Source organism: Ranitomeya variabilis, chromosome 2 (genome assembly GCF_051348905.1).
Source record: "Ranitomeya variabilis isolate aRanVar5 chromosome 2, aRanVar5.hap1, whole genome shotgun sequence".
NCBI classification, from domain to species: domain Eukaryota; kingdom Metazoa; phylum Chordata; class Amphibia; order Anura; family Dendrobatidae; genus Ranitomeya; species Ranitomeya variabilis.
The window spans coordinates 267,446,872-267,472,265 of record NC_135233.1 but is presented as its reverse complement, the minus strand read 5'-3'; the positions used below and the strand labels follow the sequence as shown (position 1 = coordinate 267,472,265).

The 25,394-nt window shown below is 45.3% G+C and overlaps 1 protein-coding gene across 2 annotated transcripts in view; it reads right to left on the bottom strand.

The window, feature by feature from the left end:
* Window positions 1-25,394, bottom strand: part of AR (androgen receptor) — a 416,052-nt gene that overhangs the window by 4,467 nt on the left and 386,191 nt on the right. For both annotated transcript variants that reach the window (XM_077284919.1, XM_077284921.1), the window contains exons 6-7: window positions 1,914-2,044; window positions 911-1,068 (exon numbers count right to left, since the gene is read on the bottom strand). In XM_077284919.1, the coding sequence (XP_077141034.1) occupies window positions 911-1,068; window positions 1,914-2,044 (289 nt within the window). The remainder of the gene's footprint in view (window positions 1-910; window positions 1,069-1,913; window positions 2,045-25,394) is intronic.

The following is a 25,394-nucleotide window of genomic DNA, read 5'->3' as shown; positions in this document are numbered from 1 at the left end:
CCTTGTATGAGTAGTAATACCGCCCATGGAGTCCTAAGTTTATATTTTAGAAATCCATTAAGGTTACAGTAATCAGAAAATACCCTATGACTCAGATAAAAATCACTTTAATATACTACTACATGAGACTGCAGAAAAGGTCAAGGAAGCAGCATGCCAAATGATTGACGTGCCAGAATGCCACGGTCTCCACACAGAGGAGATGGGCAATGTGTTCCTACAATTCTTGAATGGCTGATGACCTTATGATTGTAGTAATATGGCAGTGTACACTGTATGATCATGTGCCTAAAGGAGAATAAAGTGCAGCTACTTCAGCTCTGACTGTTCTTACTCCGATGGCCGTGAAAGCAGCATTAATTAACTTGTCATTGTAGTGGTGGGAGTCCATTATACTGTATGTACTGTTTATGTGCAGTTTGATCAGCATTTAGTGGCTTATTTATTTATTTTTTTAACATTTTAGAAACATTTTTTTATTTTGATGAAAGTCCTATATGAGCTTACCATGTCTGTATTTTCATACCTCCTTCCCATATCCATACGTGCATCTCCTGTTGTGGACTTCCAACTTGAATGTTTTTTTTTTGAGGATTGATGGTAAACGGCACATTCCATAAATCTCATTAAAAAAAAGTAACTTCTCTATCGATTTTCCATAAGGAATAGAAAAAATACTGATATCCACATGGCATGGTCTGAAAAGTCACCGACTTGTTCCTTGCGTCTTAAAAACACGTCAGTGAATTTTCAGACCATGCCATGTGGATTTCAATCTTTTTTCTATTCTTCATGGTAAATTGATAAAGAAGTAATGGGTTTCTCATGAGATTTTAGGTTTTTGCCATTTTTCTTCAATCCTCAACATTTTTTAAAATTTTTATAGGAATAATAATAGCATTACTCTCACCGGCTGCACGGAATCCAGAAGTTTAGTGAGCTGGAAAAATCTCCGTGAACTGGAGGCTGGGTTGCTTCTCTTGCAGGAGATGACACGATCCAGCTCTTTAATGTAGTTCATCCGCAGTTCATCAAAGCACTTCTGATCCTTCAGACCTTCCACAGGAACTAAGGATGGGAGACATGCATATAAAATGTAATAAAGCACAGTCACGTACTCAATCTTCTGTGCAACTGGGCAAACGAAACACATATATTTTACCATAGATTTTCCAGCTGGCAATGGAACATAACAATATATCACAAACAGTGATGATCGAGCACTACAATGCTTGAGTAATCGGTTCTGAAATCAAGCAGGTCAGACACTGGGATGGGCTTGATTCAAGTAATGTGTATAATGGAAATCAATAGGAAACTGGAGCATTTTTCCAGAAGTCGCTAAAAGGAGGGCTCGGAGGGCAGAGAAATTGCTGAAATTGATAGAAACGGCGCCCAAATGGAATGGGAACAGCATGGGGAAGATGACTGGATGCATCTCTGACTCCCAGGTCACTGCTGGGAGCTAAATAAATCATAAAAAAATGAAGTGATAGCCAGCCAAGGTAAAGCATAAAGTAGACAGGTGCTGATATTATCAGGCTGGGAGGGTCCATGGATATTTGCCCTTGCCAGCCCAAAAATACCATCACAGCTGACGGATTTGGTTATCCTACTTGTGCGCCACCAGAATTCCAGAAGGGCCGTGTTTTTATAATTACTTTATCCCTTTTAGCTAATGCACAGGCTCCTCCAACCTGCTGGCTTAAGTAACATTCCTATACTACTGCCAAGACATATTTATTTTATTTACCGTTTACATTTCTTTGGGAAATTCATCCATTATATGAATTAAAGTTAATAATTTATACATTTGCAGCAGAGGGAACGCTGTGAGCTATGCTATGCTGGCAGGTTCCAGTACATTAATCTTCTTATGAAGTTGACGCTATCTGCAATACTGCAATACTCACTAATGCTGAAGAGGAGAAGAGCCTTCATACAGAGGAACTCCTCAGGCGTGATCTGTAACCAACCGAACTCTTGCGAAAGATGACGCATCCGAACACATTGGCTGTACATGCGGGATTTGTGCATGCGATACCTGTACAATGACACGGGATTCAATGTTAAAGGCTGCAAATCGCAATCTTAAAACTATAGCGTAGGGCAAAATGTGTGATCCTACGGTGTTATCACAGCCCTGTACAGGCTCGCGTTGTATGGAGCTGCGATTCATCCCTTTGGGCTCGGATAGATCCCTGTGTGCTTCTCATTTCATATGGAGATTTCTTTACAATTCTGTATTACGCTCTGATAAACTTGTACAACATGAAAGAATCCAAGTGATTAGGATGCGGGACCTCAAGTAGGTCTAATATAAAAGCAGACATTCATGGACCTTGTGGTGGTGTGTAAAATAGTGTAGGAGACCTCCAGGTTACCAGGTAACACTGATAAATGGAGGGCTAAGTATATGGGGGGATTACAGTCCAGCATCTGACAGCCATACCAGGGACCAGCACTGCCAACTTAGGTTTTTCTTTTTCAGGACCCCTTAATAAATAATCACAGACAGTATTTTACAGACACATTGGAAAACCATAATAACTCATTATGATTGTCAGCGATCCGTGTCTACAGATCAGAATTCTGATAAAAAGCATTCACTGGGAACCGTAAACTGATGATAATTACAGTAATAATGGTAAAAATTGATGAAAATTCACGGACTCCTCAAAACATTTTTTTTATGGAAAGGGAAAAAGAGTGCCCTATTTTTATGGACTGTCCTGGAGTTTCTGGACTGTTGGTAACCCTGCCAGGAGCCCACCAGTAAAACTCATTCCGGGACCCACTCTTCACACATATATGCAAATATTTCCTGACCCTCATGCACATATAACTGGCAGATACATCCTACAAACATTGAAATGGAAAGTTTGCTGCTATTGACGAGCGAAGGTGCCGGGATAAGGTGTTATCCGTCATGCTCTAGTGCTAACCGAGTGACTTTGGCATGCTCAAATAATATGTTCGAGTCCCTGCGGCTGTTTGACAGCCACAACACATGCATGAATTGCCTGACAAACAGGTAATCCCCGCATGTGTTGTGGCTGTCAAACAGCTGTGGGGACTAGAACGTATTTTTTGAGCATGCCAAAGTCACTTGGTTAGCACTAGAGCATGGCGGATAACACCTTATCCCAGCACATTCGCTCATCACTATTTGCGGCATTTCCATCAGTTTTACCCCAAAATGTTAACTTTTTTTATATAATTGTAATCTTTTTTCCATTTTTAACAGAAAATATCAGAGACTTTTGAACCTTATAATATTTGGACAGGGGAGACGATTGTTTCCAGTGATGGCTATTAGACGACGTGCTGCTGTCACTATATGTGGAAGGAACCTGGCGGACCTTTTGGAAATAGATTGTGGTTGAATATTGTGAATGGCTGTGTGTTTCTGCAATAAACATCACTTTTATCCACACAAGTGCAGGCTGAATTACATCAGTGAACTTTTTGGTCACATTGCAGTTCTGCTGCGAATTCACCCCTAAAGGGAACCTGTCATATTGAAAATGGAAATTAAAACTTTTATTTGTATCCATTGACATCCCTGGTGTTTGTCTGCATGAGTCCAGTCTTCCCTGTATGACTGTAGGAGAGTACGACCGCCCACCGGACTCCTATGTATACAAACAGGAGATTATAACTAGAGGACTAGGTGTCACTTGCCAGGCGATTTAGATAAATCTGCATATTCGGTCTAGTCTTACACTATCCCACAACTGTATCTGCAGTCACTGTAGCCACAGAGTCGACCATGGGTAAAATACAGTAAGGCGCACTCAATGCTGCCAATTACACATTTTTTGATACTTGGCAGAGATGCCGCCAGACACATGAGAAGACAAAGCGTATAGAGACTTTTTTCCAAAAGTAAATTCTCCAAGAGAAATGTGGAGAAACAAAGTAAAATTCTTTTTAGACTATTGATCTTCTTGGCAGGTTTTTTTCTACAGGATCTCAGTGTGAGTTCACAAACTCTACATTTTGCTCATTTTTTGGTTACAGATTTTTCTAATTATGGTTTTTTTTTAACTTTAAAAAAAGAAACCCTCACTGCGGCTCACTGAAATTTCCCCACACTCCACACTTTCACAAATTCACTAAAGGATTTTTTTTAACCATTTATAATGTCTTAGAGAGCCTATGATCAAAGCTCTCCATTAACATTCCCCCCTGCATGGATGGCAAAATGACATCATGTAACTCCATCAAAGATGGGGCCACCAAACCATCAGAAGTCAGAATGGTCTATGTTACTGTTGTGAGCGTTGATCACCCCAACTCCAACACAACAGGCGGTGCACTGTGACTGTACAGTAGGGTGATCGGCAAATGCTTCCTTGCTGTCCTACAGCCTACAATATGGTGGCACCAGTGGAATTAGATGATTAATTATTTCCTGTATCATCGGGAACTGATGATCACGTGACATTCTGTATTGTGTTCTCTTTGGATGAAGGCAGTAATAGATGTATCGCTATAAACGAGGGACCCAGGCAGAGACGAATTGGGGCTGAAATTCAGTCTTGGCATTTGAAATCACACAGGCCCATGCTGTCCTCGCCCCCAAGCACTGTTGGATATATTACTAATATAACCCTGGATGGAGGAAAGCAAGATTACCTGCTGGGGTAAGTGACGGAGTCAGCAACTTTGTGCTCTGTCACAACTCTCAACAGTATGGGTTGTCTTGAGAACACAGATTCTGCTAACAATGTCTCATGACCAGACAGGCCCTTCTGGCATTTGCCAGCATTGCCATAAGGCCAGTCCAGCACTGGACCCAGGTTTTAGCACTGTAGTTAAAGCAGTGGTCCACTACTTAGATATTGGTAGTCTATCTTTAGGATTGGTCATCAGTATCAGATTGATGGTGGTCTGACACCTGGTACAGCCACGGATCTGCTGTGTGCAGCTTCAATAGGAGCTGAGCTGCAGTACTTGACAATGATCAATACACAGCTGTCAAAGTGGTGGTGTTTCAGCTCCGTACACCCTTTACATCTGGGCACCACTAGAGCTGCACACAGCTTTTTTGCAGGTGATGGACATAGGACTCCTACTAAAGTGCCATTATTGAATTGTTATATGCAAATTGCCTCTTCTGAGAAAAAGAGGACTTAACTCTATAGCGCCACCTGTTGGAAGTAGCGATCCTACAAGTCACAATCAACCCTCTAACGAGTCGTGCAATATGACTTAGGATAAAAGCCAAATCAGTATCTCAATTCGCAGACACGGTGTTTCGGGCTGTTGGCCCTCATCAGTGCGAAGCATGAGAACTGATTTGGCTAGGTGAGAGGCTCTGGACTGGGGTCTAAGGGGTATCGTTTCTCCTTATGGAGAGTGACATACCATCTCTGGCTTGTCAAGGTAAGGAGGCTTATTTGCCGTGCAATGCTCCTCTGGGAATTTAAATATGCAAATTGCCTCTTCTGAGAAAAAGAGGACTTAACTCTATAGCGCCACCTGTTGGAAGTAGCGATCCTACAAGTCACAATCAACCCTCTAACGAGTCGTGCAATATGACTTAGGATAAAAGCCAAATCAGTATCTCAATTCGCAGACACGGTGTTTCGGGCTGTTGGCCCTCGTCAGTGCGAAGCATGAGAACTGATTTGGCTAGGTGAGAGGCTCTGGACTGGGGTCTAAGGGGAATTGTTATATACATTATTGACAAAACTGGAACATACATCTTCATTAAATTTCGATTTGTCATTCTGTCCCATTGCCACATCCAGCCGCTCGTCATGCTGTCTGCCTTTATTAATATTTGTGAAAGAATGGTTCCTTCTAAAGAGCTCAGTGAATCCAAGTGTGGTCCTGTAATATGATGGCACTGTGTAACAAGCCAGTTTGTGAGATTTCTTCCCTCCTAAATATTCTGTAATCACCTGTAAGTGAGATTATTGAAAAGTGGATGGAACCAGTGTGATTTCTAGAAGTGTGTTCTAAAAGTGTGGATTACATTAGAATTAAAACCTGAAAGATGTATACAGACTGTGCCCTGCTACCTGCCACCATCGCACTCTAACAAGCATCTCTATTCTTCCAACAGGTATGTTCATCCAGCTCTCCTACATGAAGCGCACATAATACATCACCCAGCTTTGCGCATAGACTTTCCCCTGCTCCTAGCATTGTGATGGTATGTTCATCCAGCTCTCCTACATGAAGCGCACATAATACATCACCCAGCTTTGCGCATAGACTTTCCCCTGCTCCTAGCATTGTGATGGTATGTTCATCCAGCTCTCCTACATGAAGCGCACATAATACATCACCCAGCTTTGCGCATAGACTTTCCCCTGCTCCTAGCATTGCGATGGTATGTTCATCCAGCTCTCCTACATGAAGCGCACATAATACATCACCCAGCTTTGCGCATAGACTTTCCCCTGCTCCTAGCATTGTGATGGTATGTTCATCCAGCTCTCCTACATGAAGCGCACATAATACATCACCCAGCTTTGCGCATAGACTTTCCCCTGCTCCTAGCATTGTGATGGTATGTTCATCCAGCTCTCCTACATGAAGCGCACATAATACATCACCCAGCTTTGCGCATAGACTTTCCCCTGCTCCTAGCATTGTGATGGTATGTTCATCCAGCTCTCCTACATGAAGCGCACATAATACATCACCCAGCTTTGCGCATAGACTTTCCCCTGCTCCTAGCATTGTGATGGTATGTTCATCCAGCTCTCCTACATGAAGCGCACATAATACATCACCCAGCTTTGCGCATAGACTTTCCCCTGCTCCTAGCATTGTGATGGTATGTTCATCCAGCTCTCCTACATGAAGCGCACATAATACATCACCCAGCTTTGCGCATAGACTTTCCCCTGCTCCTAGCATTGTGATGGTATGTTCATCCAGCTCTCCTACATGAAGCGCACATAATACATCACCCAGCTTTGCGCATAGACTTTCCCCTGCTCCTAGCATTGTGATGGTATGTTCATCCAGCTCTCCTACATGAAGCGCACATAATACATCACCCAGCTTTGCGCATAGACTTTCCCCTGCTCCTAGCATTGTGATGGTATGTTCATCCAGCTCTCCTACATGAAGCGCACATAATACATCACCCAGCTTTGCGCATAGACTTTCCCCTGCTCCTAGCATTGTGATGGTATGTTCATCCAGCTCTCCTACATGAAGCGCACATAATACATCACCCAGCTTTGCGCATAGACTTTCCCCTGCTCCTAGCATTGTGATGGTATGTTCATCCAGCTCTCCTACATGAAGCGCACATAATACATCACCCAGCTTTGCGCATAGACTTTCCCCTGCTCCTAGCATTGTGATGGTATGTTCATCCAGCTCTCCTACATGAAGCGCACATAATACATCACCCAGCTTTGCGCATAGACTTTCCCCTGCTCCTAGCATTGTGATGGTATGTTCATCCAGCTCTCCTACATGAAGCGCACATAATACATCACCCAGCTTTGCGCATAGACTTTCCCCTGCTCCTAGCATTGTGATGGTATGTTCATCCAGCTCTCCTACATGAAGCGCACATAATACATCACCCAGCTTTGCGCATAGACTTTCCCCTGCTCCTAGCATTGTGATGGTATGCCTTTCAGCTAACCCCCAACTTACTGTGTGATATTTATGACCTTGTTTACTTAGTCTTGATTGTATGCATCTGGTCGACCCTTAATTCTCTGACCAAGATGAGCAGAGACCACTCCTCTCTGCTCCACACCTGACCGCACTTAGTTTTCCATATATTGCATAGCACAAGTCTGCAGGACTTTAGTCTGCTGTGTGATTTCTAGAAGTGTGTTCTAAAAGTGTGGATTACATTAGAATTAAAACCTGAATTGAACCTGAAGGGAACTGAAGGTAACTGGCCAATCACTGCAAACAATGTTTCTGTTTGTTGTCACTTTTACCCCTATAATCTTTCACTTTCTGCAACCTCCCCCAATCCCCACACCAAGTAAGGAACTGTTCATCTCCTCTTCAATCCTCCCCATCCATCTCACCTCCTCCTCAGAACTGTTCCTTAACATACAATCCTCTGTCTCAAAGCACAGGCAGCCCCCTCACGCTCTCTCCTGCTCCCACCTGCTAACACTATCTCTGCTCCTTCTCACTGCTGGTGATATCTCTCCAAATCCTGGTCCTCCTCACCATATTCCCACAGTCATTTCTACCTCCCATCCACGCTCCATCACAAACTTCCGTAACCTCTCTAACCTTATACCCATTCGCCCAGCCCCCGCTTCCCCAGTCCCACTAACAGGAGCTCTGTGGAACGCTCGCTCTGTCTGTAACAAGCTTTCCTACATCCATGATCTTTTTGTTACTACCAAACTTTCCTTCCTCGCCATCACCGAAACCTGGCTCACCCCTTCTGACACGGCCTCCCCTGCTGCACTCTCTTACGGTGGCTTCCACCTTTCTCACACACCCCGCCCCAGCAGCAAGCATGGTGGAGGAGTTGGTTTTCTCCTGTCAGATAACTGCTCCTTCACCCCAATCCCCCTGCCACCCTCTGTTACCCTCCCTTCCTTTGAGGTGCACTCTGTGCGCATCTACTCCCCCTCCAACCTCCAACTGGCTGTCATTTACCGCCCCCCAGGGCCAGCCACCACCTTCTTTGACCACTTCACCACCTGGCTACTTCATTTCCTTTCTGCGGACATCCCCACTATCATCATGGGCGATTTCAACATACCCATTGACACTTCCCTCTCAGCTGCCACTAAACTTCTATCTCTCTCTTCCTCCTTCGGCCTCACTCAATGGTCTTCTGCAGCCACTCACAAAGATGGTCACACACTGGACCTCATCTTCACCCGCCTCTGCTCCCTATCTAACCTCTCTAACTCGCCTCTTCCTCTCTCTGACCACAACCTTCTCACATTCTCATCTCTCTCCACTCCATGTCTAGAGTCCCCACCCCACAAACTTTCACACCCTCGCAGAAATCTTAAACATCTTGACCTACATTCATTCTCTGAATCCCTCCTCCCTCTCACAGACATAATTTCCATACACAATGCGGATGACGCTGCCGCTCTATATAACACCACAATAGCTGTAGCTTTGGAAACTGCTGCCCCACTTACACATACCAAAGCTCGCAAAATCAACAGACAGCCCTGGCACACCAGCCTGACCAAAGAACTGAGGCGAGCTTCCAGGGCTGCTGAGCGCAGATGGAAAAGATCCCACTCCAACGACCACTTAATCGCATTCAAACAGTCCCTCACTACTTTCAAGACCGCACTCGCCACAGCTAAACAAACCTACTTCTCATCTCTCATATCCTCCCTGTCTCACAACCCTAAACAGTTATTCAACACCTTCAATTCTCTCCTCCGTCCCCCAGCACCTCCTCCCTCCTCACTTATCTCTGCTGAAGACTTTGCCTCATTCTTCAAGCAGAAGATTGATAACATCAGAGACAGTTTTGGTCAACAAGCCCCAGAGCCCTTCCTCCCAACTTCCCTACCCTCCACCTCCAAAACCAACTACTCCACCATTACAGAAGATCAACTCGCCACTCTACTCTCAAGATCGCATCTCACCACCTGTGCACTTGACCCGCTCCCAACCCACCTCATCCCAAACCTCACCACAATCTTCATCCCAACCCTAACCCATCTCTTCAACCTATCACTAACAAATGGTGTTTTCCCCTCAAGCTTTAAACATGCCTCCATCACACCTATCCTCAAAAAGCCCTCTCTTGACCCATCCTCTGTATCTAGCTATCGCCCTATATCACTTCTCCCCTATGCCTCAAAACTACTGGAACAACACGTCTACCTTGAACTGTCCTCCCATCTCTCTTCTTGCTCCCTCTTTGACCGCTTACAATCTGGCTTCCGGCCACACCATTCCACTGAAACTGCCCTGACTAAGGTCACCACTGACCTTTTAACCGCCAAGAGCAAGCGACACTACTCTGTTCTCCTCCTCCTCGACCTGTCGGCTGCCTTTGACACAGTGGACCATTCCCTATTATTACAGACCCTCTCATCCCTTGGCATCACAGACTTGGCCCTATCCTGGATCTCATCATACCTAACAGACCGGACATTCAGCGTCTCCCACTCACACACCACCTCCTCACCTCGCCCCCTCTCTGTCGGAGTCCCACAAGGTTCAGTCCTTGGGCCCCTGCTCTTCTCCATTTACACCTTTGGCCTGGGACAGCTCATAGAATCTCATGGCTTTCAGTATCACCTCTATGCTGATGACACACAGATCTACATCTCTGGACCAGATATCACCTCCCTACTAACCAGAATCCCTCAATGTCTGTCCACTATTTCATCCTTCTTCTCCGCTAAATTTCTGAAACTTAACATGGACAAAACAGAATTCATCATCTTTCCCCCATCTCACGTGACCCCCCCAACGAACCTATCCATTACAGTAAATGGCTGCCCACTCTCCCCAGTCCCACAAGCTCGCTGCCTCGGGGTTATCCTTGACGCTGATCTCTCCTTCAAACCACATATCCAAGCCCTTTCCACTTCCTGCCGACTTCAACTCAAAAATATTGCACGAATCCGTTCATTCCTCAACCAAGAATCTGCAAAAACCCTAGTCCATGCCCTCATCATCTCTCGTCTTGACTACTGCAACCTCCTGCTCTGTGGCCTCCCCTCAAACACTCTCGCACCCCTCCAATCTATTCTAAACTCTGCTGCCCGACTAATCCACCTGTCCCCCCGCTATTCTCCGGCCTCTCCCCTCTGTCAATCCCTTCACTGGCTCCCCATTGCCCAGAGACTCCAGTACAAAACCCTAACCATGACGTACAAAGCCATCCACAACCTGTCTCCTCCTTACATCTGTGACCTCATCTCCCGGTACTTTCCTACACGCAACCTCCGATCCTCACAAGATCTCCTTCTCTACTCCCCTCTTATCTCCTCTTCCCACAATCGTATACAAGATTTCTCTCGCGTATCACCCCTACTCTGGAACCCTCTACCACAACACATCAGACTCTCGCCCACCATCGAAACCTTCAAAAAGAATCTGAAGACCCACCTCTTCCGACAAGCCTACAACCTGCAGTAACCACCGATCAACCAACCGCTGCACGATCAGCTCTATCCTCACCTACTGTATTCTCACCCATCCCTTGTAGATTGTGAGCCCTCGCGGGCAGGGTCCTCACTCCTCCTGTACCAGTTATGACTTGTATTGTTCAAGATTATTGTACTTGTTTTTATTATGTATACCCCTCCTCACTTGTAAAGCGCCATGGAATAAATGGCGCTATAACAATAAATAATAATAAATAATAATAATAACCACAGCAACTCAGCCACAAAGTGGAGACCACCTAAATTTACTGTAAGGTCACCGAGTGCTGAGGAACAGAGGGCAAAAGAGGTGCAAACGCACTGCTGACTCCATAACTGCAGAGACCAAACCTCCTCTGGTGTCATCAGCACCAAACTGTGCGCCACTGGATCAGGCAAAAAGTATTCTGTGGGATGACAAATGTCACTTCTCTATCTGGCAGTCTGATGGACAAATCTGAGTTTGGTGAATGCCAGGAGAAAGTTACCTGCCTGAGTGTACTGTGTCAACTCTAACGTTTGATGGAGGAACAATAATGCTAGAGTTGTTTTAGAGAGGTTCTAGTGATCCTAATGATTCAGCATACATGACAATTTGGACAATTGCAGCCTAAAGTTGGAACAGTTTCAGGAAGGCCTTTTCTATTTAAGAATGACTGCGCCCCAGTGCTCAAATTAAGGTCCACAAAGGCATGGTTTGGTGATCAAACACTTAAGGCGGTTTTTAGTTAGTTTTGGATTCTATCTGTCCTTTAAATCTGTTAGCTTTTAGTCCAGGAGAGGTAGGTCTGTTAAATATTAGATAATACGTTTTTAAGTAACAACCAATTCGCCAATTGAATAACCCCACATGCTATAAGAGACTTACCTTTAACCCCTTGTCCGCCTACTTGGCACAGCTACGAACTATCGTCTTAAATGCTAAGGAGGTGGGAACAATCACTAAGGAAGTGGCTAACGCCCTCTTGGTGACCGAACCTACAGTCCCCACCTTCTATTTATTACCTAAGATCCACAAGGACGCGCAGACGCCTCCGGGTCGCCCCATAATTTAGGGTAGGGGGAATTTTTGGGAAAATGTCAATCGCTGGATAGACTCTAAACTACAGCCTTTGGTTGTGGCTCTACCGTCATTCCTTAAGGACACTGGGGACCTGCTGAGGCAGGTTGATGGTATTTGTTTGGATGTGGATACAATGTTTGTTACAGCGGACATTGAATCGCTTTATACAAGCATCAGACATGATTATGGGTTAAAGGCAGTGGAATTTTTTCTAGAGACTTCAAATTTGCCTGCTACAATTAGAAAATTGGTCCTTGAGTTGCTGAGGTTTACCTTAACTCATAATTTCTTTGTTTTTAAGGGGTCCTTCTTCCTGCAGCTCCAGGGAACAGCTATGGGGGCATCCTTTGCCCCTGCGTATGCTAACCTGTTCCTGGGGCTGTGGGAGAGGGACCTCCCCCTGCCAGATCAACTGTCGTCGGTGGGCCGCGTCCTTTCATGGACGCGGTACATCGACGACATTTTATTGATCTGACAGGGTTCACATAAACAACTCCAAGACTTTATGTCATCTCTGAATATCAATGATCGCAATATTTTTGTCACCTATAAATGCGATGAAGAAAAAATAGAATTCTTAGATGTGACACTTAAACCGACGGGCAGGGAGAAATACAAACAAATATCTTCCGTAAGCCTACCTCCACCAATTTACTCCTGCATGCTACCTCCTCCCATCCTGGTCATATGATCCAGTCGGTCCCCACCAGACAATTTCTGCAGCTACGCAGATTGTGTTCTACAGATAGTGATTTTATGACACAGGCCGAGGATCTCAAACATAGACTGAGGGAACGTGGTTATAGTAACCGGCAAATTAAAAAAGCGTATAATAGGGCCAGATATACGTCTAGAAGTTCCCTCCTGTATGGAAGGAGTGACAACAGTGACCAGGATGTGGTTCGTTTTGTGACCAACTTCCATTCACATTTCCCCCATATGAGAAGGGCATTGGAAAGGTCCTGGCATATCCTAAGAGCTGACCCCATTGTTGCCAAGTTTCTGCCTGAAAAGGCATCTATTACAGCAAGATGAGCTAAAAACCTCCACGACTACTTGGTTCATAGCCACTACGTGGGGGAGCCTAGAACCACTTTTCTGAATGCTAGGGCCAAGAGAAATGGATGTGCCCCCTGTGGTCCCTGCATAGCTTGCCCCAACGTGGATTCCTGTTGTACATTTACAAACGCAAGCGGCTCCCGGCTATTTGAAATCAGGAAGAAGATTTCTTGTTCTGATAAATATGTTATTTATTACGCAGTATGCCCCTGCAAGAAAATCTATGTTGGCTTGACCACAAGACAATTTAAAATACGTATTAGGGAGCACGTTAGGGGTATTGAAGCTGCAGCGACCCAGGAGGACATATCCATGTTGAAGACCCTCCGCGCCATTTTAGGGCGTATCATAATTGCGATGGGAGTCTTCTGAGGGTTCGTGCCATTGATATGTTGGAGGTTGGGATTCGGGGTGGGGACGCGTCAAAAAGGTTGGCACAAATGGAGTCCAGATGGATTTGGACCCTGGACACGGTCCATCCATCTGGACTCAACGAAAACATAAGCTTCAGCCCGTTTCTATGATCGGTATTCCGCCATGAGTATTAATATATATCTATTGCCTGGGTATTTGCATTGTTGTGATCAACTTGTTTATGCAATATTTTAATTATTAATTTGTGTTTTATATTCATCTTTTATTTATAGTGCTATGTGAATATGTTGTTGTGTACGTCACGTTCTGCAGCCTTGAACATCAAGAGCTAATTGCTCTTTCAACTATAAAAGATCATCCGGCATATATATTGAAGTTGGAGACTAATGAATATAGGACCAGCTGGAGAAATTATAAAAGGAATTTTTTCTTTGGGTTGCCGATATCTATAATTATGCCAATCTATGTTAATTGTGGTCTTATATATTTGGCTTTGGTCTATATTCCTGCACTTGGTCTTGGGTGATTGTGGTTTATGTGTGATTTCACGTTAATGTTTCCGCTACTGGCCGTGATAATGTAATACTCCGCTCGCGATCTAGCCTTCTTACTATGTTACCGGAGGTGTCCCACACCTAGACGCGCACCTCCTCCTGCTTCCGCCGCCCTGGGTGGCTCTCGGCGTCTTCTCATGATCAGCATTGCCCTTCCAGGACCTGCGGTCATGTGACGCCGACGCCATCCAGTGTTGCGGTTGTCATGGGGAGGTGCGCGTCATCAGAGGTGCGGCGCGTCACTTCCGGTTTTCGCTAGGATGATTACAGCTTTGGCGGATATATAAAAGAGGCTCCAGTATAGTGAAACACAGGCCCCCCGAAGAAGGAAGGTCCGAAACGCGCGTCGGGGCGGACGCGCTGGGTACCGGTCCATATCTACTACCCCCTTATTTATTGGTAAATATCCTTAACTACTGCCATTGCAAATTTCTATGTTAAACGCTGGGTTGCTAGGTTGAGCTGCAAATGCTGCATTACTTCATTGTCCGCACACTATTTAGCGCTTAGGCTAAGGTACTCTCAGTGCCGACTTACATTGCGTATCTATATATATAACACCCAGCATCTAGGGATTAAAATATTGTGACTATACTGGTATATCTATATATAGTATTGGCTGACCTCATTAGGAGGCGTTCAGTATAAGGGAGGGTTACTTACCTTATGAATATGTGATTATTGTTATTCTTTGTATATGGTACTAGGTCCTGGCGTGGCCAAATTGTTTTTATTGCATTTCATGATGTGACCAATTATGTATATGTATTTTCCATATCCCCATACACTATATTTTATCAATAAAGTTTTTTGTATTTTTCTAATTAACAAACGACTTTGGTATCATCTTTGTGTAGTATGTATCTAGTTTTGATGATGGGTTGAAATAGTCCAGGTATTTTTTAGCACATGATTGTGTTGTTAATTCTAAAATGTGTGGTTGTTACTTAAAAACGTATTATCTAATCTTTACTGTGTTTTGCACAGGCATATTTGGTAACATGGACTTTAAAGCCAAAGAGCAAACATGGCTTTCTCAAATTGATAAGGTGTTTGGGGGTGACGGGCCAGGCCCACAGGCGGTTATCGATCGAAAATGGGACGACCAAGCATCTACCCTACAGAACATGGTGATCAAGCGAACCAAATTGTGGTGGAATCGCACCTTTTTGGAGAAGTATCTTGCTAAGAAAATTATACCTAGGGGCCTTAGAGTCCGGGTGGTTCCCTCTTTTCCGGAGGAGGATGATGGGTTTGTGATTAGATGGGAGGAGGTGTGCAGTGGGTGTTCCGTTGTGTTGATGAACCTCCTCAATGAACTCAATAGTGCCAAAATAATGCAATTGGATTTATCAATTAAAACCATGGAAGATGATTTAAAAGCTACATGCACCCCCCAAAAATTAAATATTCTCAGTGGACAGATGGAAAAAACGCTGGAGGGGGTAGTAAAGAAGATCCATGATACACAGTTGAGTAAACTGAATAGAGATCTTCGTGACTATGAGAACAAACGAGTGTATTTGTGGAGGAGGGTGATTTCTCAGGAACCAAATATGAAACGTATCCCCTCCCAGTCATCCATGTCATCATTAAGTGACCTTTCAGAAACATCCGGGACGTCTATGACCACTAGGTCAGGGGCATCCAAGAGGAGGCAAAACGATTTTTTTCACCCATACAAACGACGTGAACATCGTTCCCCGGAGTTCCAGAGACATGACAATAAGGTAATTAACCTCAGCCAACATGAAATTACAGTTACTGATGTGGCACTGCTCCAAAAGGGTTTATCCTTTTCCCCAGCGGCGCCTTTTGACGCCTTTGCTGCGGTAAAGGATCTCCACTTGTTCGCACATTCTCTGATTTTTAAAAAACATTTTTTTGATGGGAATTTATTTGAACTATTCCCTACAGAGGAAGAACAAGTAGCGTTACGTGCCCTGGAGGATTTGGCGGTTGAACATAATACCAAGGAGGGAGGTAAGGTGCCCCCTAGTATCCGCCCTAAATCTAAGAAGTTCCCCCCGCTATCTTCTTGTCCAAATGTCGATTTATTTGTGCAAATTGTGACGAAAGAATTTTTGGACATCCCACGATTTATACATCAGGATAATCTATCAAAGGAGGAGCGGAGGCGTCTGCGCGTCCTCCAGGATATGTCTGACGTGGTGTTCAAGCCGGCGGACAAGGGGGGCAACATTGTGGTATGGCCAAAGGTCCTCTATGAGGCGGCCTTTCGCCAATTGAATAACCCCACATGCTATAAGAGACTTACCTTTAACCCCTTGTCCGCCTACTTGGCACAGCTACGAACTATCGTCTTAAATGCTAAGGAGGTGGGAACATTCACTAAGGAAGTGGCTAACGCCCTCTTGGTGACCGAACCTACAGTCCCCACCTTCTATTTATTACCTAAGATCCACAAGGACGCGCAGATGCCTCCGTGTCGCCCCATAATTTCGGGTAGGGGGAATTTTTTGGAAAATGTCAATCGCTGGATAGACTCTAAACTACAGCCTTTGGTTGTGGCTCTACCATCATTCCTTAAGGACACTGGGGACCTGCTGAGGCAGGTTGATGGTATTTGTTTGGATGTGGATACAATGTTTGTTGTTGTGAATTCTGTTCTCGAGCTCCCTCCTGTGGTTATGAATGGTACTTCGGCGAGTTCTGTTCATGGACTCCCTCTGGTGGCTGTGAGTGGAGCTGCTGGTTCTGAGATTCATTCTCCAGCTGATCTCGTTGAGGCCTTGGCTGGCTGCTCTATTTAACTCCACTCAGATCGTTACTTGATGCCAGCTGTCAATGTCCTAGTACTGGATCAGTTCTCTTGGATCTTTCAGATGACCTGTCTACTTCAGCAAAAGCTAAGGTTCTGCTAGCTTATTTGTTATCATTGTTTTTTTGTCCAGCTTGCTATCATGATTTTGTTCTGTTAGCTGGAAGCTCTGGGATGCAGAGTGGCACCACCGCGCAGTGAGTCAGTGCGGTGGTTTCTTTTGCACACTCTGCGTGGTTTTTTGTTAGTGTTTTATGCTGACCGCAAAGATACCTTTTCTATCCTCAGTCTGTTTAGTTAAGCCTGGCCTCCTATGCTGAAACCTGTTTCATTTCTGTGTTTGTGACTTCCATCTTAACTCACAGTCAATATATGTGGGGGCTGCCTATTTCTTTGGGGGATTTCTCTGAGGCAAGGTAGGCTGTATTTTCTATCTTTAGGGGAAGTTAGCTCTTAGGCTGTGAAGAGGCGTCTAGGCAGAGTCAGGAACGCTCCACGGCTATTTCTAGTTGTTGTGATAGGATTAGGGCTTGCGGTCAGCAGAGCTCCCACTTCCCAGAGCTCGTCCTGTATTACTAGTTTGCTCATCTGGTCATTTCTAGTGCTCCTAACCACCAGTTCAATCATAACAGTACAGCTGGCCCGCAAAGAGTTAATGCATCTCAATAGAGGGATAAGAGAAGTTCTGAAACCATTTTTTTTTCTTGCAGTGTGTTTTGTTTCTCTTTTCCCCTAAATCTCTGGGTGGTTCAGGACACAGGTGTAGGTATGGACATTCAAGGTCTGTCCTCTTGTGTGGATCAACTCACTGCAAGGGTACAAGGCATTCAAGATTATGTAGTTCAGAACCTGATGTTAGAACCCAGAATTCCAATTCCTGATTTGTTTTCTGGGGATAGATCTAAGTTCCTGAATTTCAAAAATAATTGTAGACTGTTTTTTGCTTTGAAACCCCGCTCCTCTGGTGACTCCATTCAGCAAGTAAAGATCATTATTTCTTTGCTGCGTGGCGACCCTCAAGACTGGGCATTTTCCCTTGCGCCAGGAGATCCTGCATTGCGTAATGTAGATGCGTTTTCTGGCGCTTGGATTGCTTTATGATGAACCAGATTCAGTGGATCAGGCAGAGAAAATTTTGCTGGCTTTGTGTCAGGGTCAGGATGAAGCGGAGTTATATTGTCAGAAGTTTAGAAAGTGGTCTGTGCTTACTCAGTGGAATGAATGTGCGCTGGCAGCAATTTTCAGAAAGGGTCTTTCTGAAGCCCTTAAGGATGTTATGGTGGGATTCCCCACGCCTGCTGATCTGAATGAGTCTATGTCCTTGGCCATTCAGATCGATCGACGCTTACGTGAGCGCAAAAATGTGCACCATTTGGCGGTGTTTTCTGAGTAGAGGCCTGAGCCTATGCAATGTGACAGGACCTTGACTAGAGCTGAACGGCAAGAGTACAGACGTCTGAATGGGCTGTGTTTTTACTGTGGTGACTCCACTCATGCTATCTCTGATTGTCCTAAGCGCACTAAACGGTTCGCTAGGTCTGCCAACATTGGTACGGTACAGCCAAAATTTATTTTGTCCGTTACTCTGATTTGCTCTTTGTCGTCCTATTCTGTTATGGCATTTGTGGATTCAGGCGCTGCCCTGAATTTGATGGACTTGGAGTTTGCCAGGCGCTGTGTTTTTTTCTTGGAGCCCTTACAGTATCCTATTCCATTGAGAGGAATTGATGCTAATCCTTTGGCCAAGAATAAGCCTCAGTACTGGACTCAATTGACCATGTGCATGGCTCCTGCACATCAGGAGGATATTCGCTTTTTGGTGTTGCATAATCTGCATGATGTGGTCGTTTTGGGTTTGCCATGGTTACAGGTCCATAATCCAGTATTGGATTGGAAATCAATGTCTGTATCCAGCTGGGGTTGTCAAGAAGTACATGGGGATGTCCCATTGTTGTCTATTTCGTCTTCCCATCCTTCTGAAGTCCCTGAGTTCTTGTCAGATTACCGGGATGTATTTGATGAACCCAAATCCAGTGCCCTACCTCCTCATAGGGATTGCGATTGTGCTATTAATTTGATTCCTGGTAGTAAGTTTCCGAAGGGCCGACTGTTCAATTTATCTGTGCCAGAACACGCTGCAATGCGGAGTTATATAAAGGAGTCCTTGGAGAAAGGGCATATTCGCCCGTCGTCATCACCGTTGGGAGCAGGGTTCTTTTTTGTGGCTAAGAAGGATGGTTCTCTGAGACCTTGTATAGATTACCGCCTTCTCAATAAAATCACCGTCAAATTTCAGTACCCTTTGCCGCTACTGTCTGATTTGTTTGCTCGGATTAAGGGGGCTAGCTGATTCACCAAGATAGATCTTCGAGGGGCGTATAATCTTGTGCGTATTAAACGGGGCGACGAATGGAAAACAGCATTTAATACGCCCGAGGGCCATTTTGAGTACTTGGTGATGCCATTCGGGCTTTCTAATGCTCCATCTGTGTTTCAGTCCTTTATGCATGACATTTTTCGAAAGTACCTGGATAGATTCATGATTGTATATTTGGATGACATTTTGGTCTTTTCGGACGATTGGGAGTCTCGTGTGAAGCAGGTCAGAATGGTGTTCCAGGTCCTTGTGCTAATTCCTTGTTTGTGAAGGGGTCTAAATGTGTCTTTGGAGTTCAGAAGGTTTCATTTTTGGGTTTCATTTTTTCCCCTTCTATTATCGAGATGGACCCTGTTAAAGTTCAGGCCATTTATGATTGGACTCCGCCTACTTCGGTGAAGAGCCTTCAGAAATTCCTGGGCTTTGCTAATTTTTACCGTCGCTTCATCGCTAATTTTTCTAGTGTTGTTAAACCATTGACTGATTTGGCCAAGAAAGGTGCTGATGTGGTCAATTGGTCCTCTGCGGCCGTTGAGGCTTTTCAGGAGCTGAAGCGTCGTTTTTCTTCTGCCCCTGTGTTGTGTCAGCCAGATGTTTCGCTCCCGTTTCAGGTCGAGGTGGATGCTTCTGAGATTGGAGCAGGGGCTGTTTTGTTTCAAAGAGGTTCTGATGGCTCTGTGATGAAACCATGTGCTATCTTTTCTAGAAAGTTTTCGCCTGCTGAGCGCAATTATGATGTGGGCAAACGAGAGTTGTTGGCTATGAAGTGGGCGTTTGAGGAGTGGCGACATTGGCTTGAAGGAGCCAAGCATCGCGTGGTGGTCTTGACGGATCACAAGAATCTGACTTATCTCGAGTCTGCCAAGCGGTTGAATCCTAGACAGGCTCGATGGTCGCTGTTTTTCTCCCGCTTCAATTTTGTGGTTTCGTACGTTCCGGGTTCTAAGAATGTGAAGGCTGATGCCCTTTCAAGGAGTTTTGTGCCTGATTCTCCGGGAGTTCCTGAGCCGGCTGGTATTCTCAAAGAGGGGGTAATTTTGTCTGCCATCTCCCCTGATTTGCGGCGGGTGCTGCAGGAGTTTCAGGCTGATAGACCTGACCGTTGTCCAGCGGAGAAGCTGTTTGTCCCTGATAGATGGACTAGTAGAGTTATCTCTGAGGTTCATTGTTCGGTGTTGGCTGGTCATCCTGGAATCTTTGGTACCAGAGATTTGGTGGCTAGTTCCTTTTGGTGGCCTTCCTTGTCATGAGATGTGCGTTCTTTTGTGCAGGCCTGAGGGACTTGTGCTCGGGCTAAGCCCTGCTGTTCTCGTGCCAGTGGGTTGCTTTTGCCCTTGCCGGTCCCGAAAAGGCCCTGGATGCATATTTCCATGGATTTTATTTCGGATCTCCCTGTCTCTCAGAGGATGTCAGTTATCTGGGTGGTTTGTGATCGCTTCTCTAAGATGGTCCATTTGGTACCTTTGCCTAAATTGCCTTCCTCCTCTGATTTGGTTCCATTGTTTTTCCAGCATGTGGTTCGTTTACATGGTATTCCGGAGAACATCGTGTCGGACAGAGGTTCCCAGTTTGTTTCAAGATTTTGGCGGTCCTTTTGTGCTAAGATGGGCATTGATTTGTCTTTTTCTTCAGCTTTCCATCCTCAGACAAATGGCCAAACCGAACGAACCAATCAGACTTTGGAAACATATCTGAGATGCTTTGTTTCTGCTGATCAGGATGATTGGGTGTCCTTCTTGCCTTTGGCTGAGTTCGCCCTTAATAATCGGGCCAGCTCGGCCACTTTGGTTTCGCCTTTTTTCTGTAATTCTGGTTTCCACCCTCGTTTTTCTTCAGGGCAGGTTGAGCCTTCGGACTGTCCTGGTGTGGATTCTGTGGTGGACAGGTTGCAGCGAATTTGGACTCACGTAGTGGACAATTTGACATTGTCCCAGGAGAAGGCTCAACGTTTCGCTAACCGCCGTCGCTGTGTTGGTCCCCGACTTCGTGTTGGGGATTTGGTTTGGTTGTCGTCTCGTTTTGTTCCTATGAAGGTTTCGTCTCCTAAGTTTAAGCCTCGTTTCATTGGTCCTTATAAGATTTCTGAAGTTCTTAATCCTGTGTCATTTCGTTTGGACCTTCCAGCTTCTTTCGCCATCCATAATGTGTTCCATAGGTCGTTATTGCGGAGATATGTGGCTCCTATGGTTCCCTCCGTTGATCCTCCTGCCCCGGTGTTGGTTGAGGGGGAGTTGGAGTATGTGGTGGAGAAGATTTTGGATTCACGTATTTCGATATGGAAACTTCAGTACCTAGTAAAGTGGAAAGGTTATGGTCAGGAGGATAATTCCTGGGTGGTTGCCTCTGATGTTCGTGCTGCCGATCTTGTTCGTGCCTTTCATTTGGCTCGTCCGGATCGGCCTGGAGGCTCTGGTGAGGGTTCGGTGACCCCTCCTCAAGGGGGGGGGAACTGTTGTGAATTCTGTTCTCGAGCTCCCTCCTGTGGTTATGAATGGTACTTCGGCGAGTTCTGTTCATGGACTCCCTCTGGTGGCTGTGAGTGGAGCTGCTGGTTCTGAGATTCATTCTCCAGCTGATCTCCTTGAGGCCTTGGCTGGCTGCTCTATTTAACTCCACTCAGATCGTTACTTGATGCCAGCTGTCAATGTCCTAGTACTGGTTCAGTTCTCTTGGATCTTTCAGATGACCTGTCTACTTCAGCAAAAGCTAAGTTTCTGCTTATTTGTTATCATTGTTTTTTTGTCCAGCTTGCTATCATGATTTTGTTCTGTTAGCTGGAAGCTCTGGGATGCAGAGTGGCACCACCGCGCAGTGAGTCGGTGCGGTGGTTTCTTTTGCACACTCTGCGTGGTTTTTTGTTAGTGTTTTATGCTGACCGCAAAGATACCTTTTCTATCCTCAGTCTGTTTAGTTAAGCCTGGCCTCCTATGCTGAAACCTGTTTCATTTCTGTGTTTGTGACTTCCATCTTAACTCACAGTCAATATATGTGGGGGCTGCCTATTTCTTTGGGGGATTTCTCTGAGGCAAGGTAGGCTGTATTTTCTATCTTTAGGGGAAGTTAGCTCTTAGGCTGTGAAGAGGCGTCTAGGCAGAGTCAGGAACGCTCCACGGCTATTTCTAGTTGTTGTGATAGAGCTCCCACTTCCCAGAGCTCGTCCTGTATTACTAGTTTGCTCATCTGGTCAATTTTAGTGCTCCTAACCACCAGTTCAATCATAACAGTTTGTTACAGCGGACATTGAATCGCTTTATACAAGCATCAGACATGAGGATGGGTTAAAGGCAGTGGAATTTTTTCTAGAGACTTCAAATTTGCCTGCTACAATTAGAAAATTGGTCCTTGAGTTGCTGAGGTTTACCTTAACTCATAATTTCTTTGTTTTTAAGGGGTCCTTCTTCCTGCAGCTCCAGGGAACAGCTATGGGGGCATCCTTTGCCCCTGCGTATGCTAACCTGTTCCTAGGGCTGTGGGAGAGGGACCTCCCCCTGCCAGATCAACTGTCGTCGGTGGGCCGCGTCCTTTCATGGACGCGGTACATCGACGACATTTTATTGATCTGGCAGGGTTCACATAAACAACTCCAAGACTTTATGTCATCGCTGAATATCAATGATCGCAATATTTTTGTCACCTATAAATGCGATGAAGAAAAAATAGAATTCTTAGATGTGACACTTAAACGCGACGGTCAGGGAGAAATACAAACAAATATCTTCCGTAAGCCTACCTCCACCAATTTACTCCTGCATGCTACCTCCTCCCATTCTGGTCATATGATCCAGTCGGTCCCCACCGGACAATTTCTGCGGCTACGCAGATTGTGTTCTACAGATAGTGATTTTATGACACAGGCCGAGGATCTCAAACATAGACTGAGGGAACGTGGTTATAGTAACCGGCAAATTAAAAAAGCGTATAATAGGGCCAGATATACGTCTAGAAGTTCCCTCCTGTATGGAAGGAGTGACAACAGTGACCAGGATGTGGTTCGTTTTGTGACCAACTTCCATTCACATTTCCCCCATATGAGAAGGGCATTGGAAAGGTCCTGGCATATCCTAAGAGCTGACCCCATTGTTGCCAAGTTTCTGCCTGAAAAGGCATCTATTACACCAAGACGAGCTAAAAACCTCCACGACTACTTGGTTCATAGCCACTACTGTTATGGACCTGGTGGTTAGGTGCACCAGAAATGACCTGATAGTTAAACACGGAATCGGGAAGAGCTCTGGGGAAATGGGAACTCTGCTGACCGCAAACCCTACTCCTATCAACACAACTAGAAATAGCCATGGAGCGTGCCTGACTCTGCCTAGACGCCTCTTCACAGCCTAAGAGCTAACTTCCCCTAAAGAAAGGAAACAAAGCCTCACTTGCCTCAGAGAAATTTCCCCAAAGGTAAAAGCAGCCCCCCACAAGTATTGACTGTGAGATAAGAGGAAATCACAAACACAGGATGAAACAGGTTTCAGCAAAGAGAGGCCAGTCTAACTAAACAGATTGAGGATAGAAAAGGGATCTTTGCGGTCAACACAAAAAGCTACAAAAACTGCAAAAATACCCCCGCACCGACTCACGATGCGGTGGTGCCACTCTGCAACCCCAGAGCTTCCAGCTAGCCAAATAGTTTCATGTTAGCAAGCTGGACTAGAACTTAGCAAGAAAAACCATATGTAACAAATGAACAAGCAGGAACTTAGCTTGTGCTGGAGTAGACAGGTCCACAGAAAGATCCAGGAGAGATCTGAACCAGTACTAGAACATTGACAGCTGGCATGGAGTAACGATCTGAGTGGAGTTAAATAGAGAATCCAGCTTAGCCCTAAACGAGGGCAGCTGGAGAAGGAATCTCAGAACCAGCAGCTCCACTCACAGCCACCAGAGGGAGTCCACGGCAGAACTCACCGAAGTACCATTCATGACCACAGGAGGGAGCTCGAGAACGGAATTCACAACAGTACCCCCCCTTGAGGAGGGGTCACCGAACCCTCACCAGAGCCCCCAGGCCGATCAGGACGAGCCAAATGAAAGGCACAAACTAAATCGGCAGCATGGACATCAGAGGCAACAACCCAGGAATTATCTTCCTGACCATATCCCTTCCATTTGACCAAGTACTGAAGTTTTCGTCTCGAAATGCGAGAATCCAAAATCTTCTCCACCACATACTCCAACTCCCCCTCGACTAACACCGGAGCAGGAGGATCAACGGAGGGAACCATAGGCGCCACATATCTCTGCAGCAACGACCTATGGAACACATTATGGATGGCAAAAGAAGCAGGAAGGGCCAAACGAAATGATACAGGATTAAGAATTTCAGAAATCTTATAAGGACCAATGAAACGAGGCTTAAACTTAGGAGAAGAAACCTTCATAGGAACATAACGAGATGATAACCAAACCAAATCCCCAACACGAAGTCGGGGACCAACACGGCGACGGCGGTTAGCGAAACTTTGAGCCTTCTCTTGGGACAAGGTCAAATTGTCCACCACATGAGTCCAAATTTGTTGCAACCTGTCCACCACAAAATCCACACCAGGACAGTCCGAAGGCTCAACCTGCCCTGAAGAAAAACGAGGATGAAAACCAGAATTACAAAAAAAAGGCGAAACCAAAGTAGCCGAACTGGCCCGATTATTAAGGGCGAACTCAGCCAATGGCAAGAAGGTCACCCAATCATCCTGATCCGCAGAAACAAAGCATCTCAGATAAGTTTCCAAAGTCTGATTGGTTCGTTCGGTTTGGCCATTTGTCTGAGGATGGAAAGCCGAAGAAAAAGACAAATCAATGCCCATCTTAGCACAAAAGGACCGCCAAAACCTTGAAACAAACTGGGAACCTCTGTCAGACACGATGTTCTCCGGAATGCCATGCAAACGAACCACATGTTGGAAAAATAATGGAACCAAATCAGAGGAAGAAGGCAATTTAGGCAAGGGTACCAAATGGACCATTTTAGAGAAGCGATCGCAAACGACCCAGATGACTGACATCCTTTGAGAAACAGGAAGATCTGAAATAAAATCCATGGAAACATGCGTCCAAGGCCTTTTCGGGACAGGCAAGGGCAAAAGTAACCCACTGG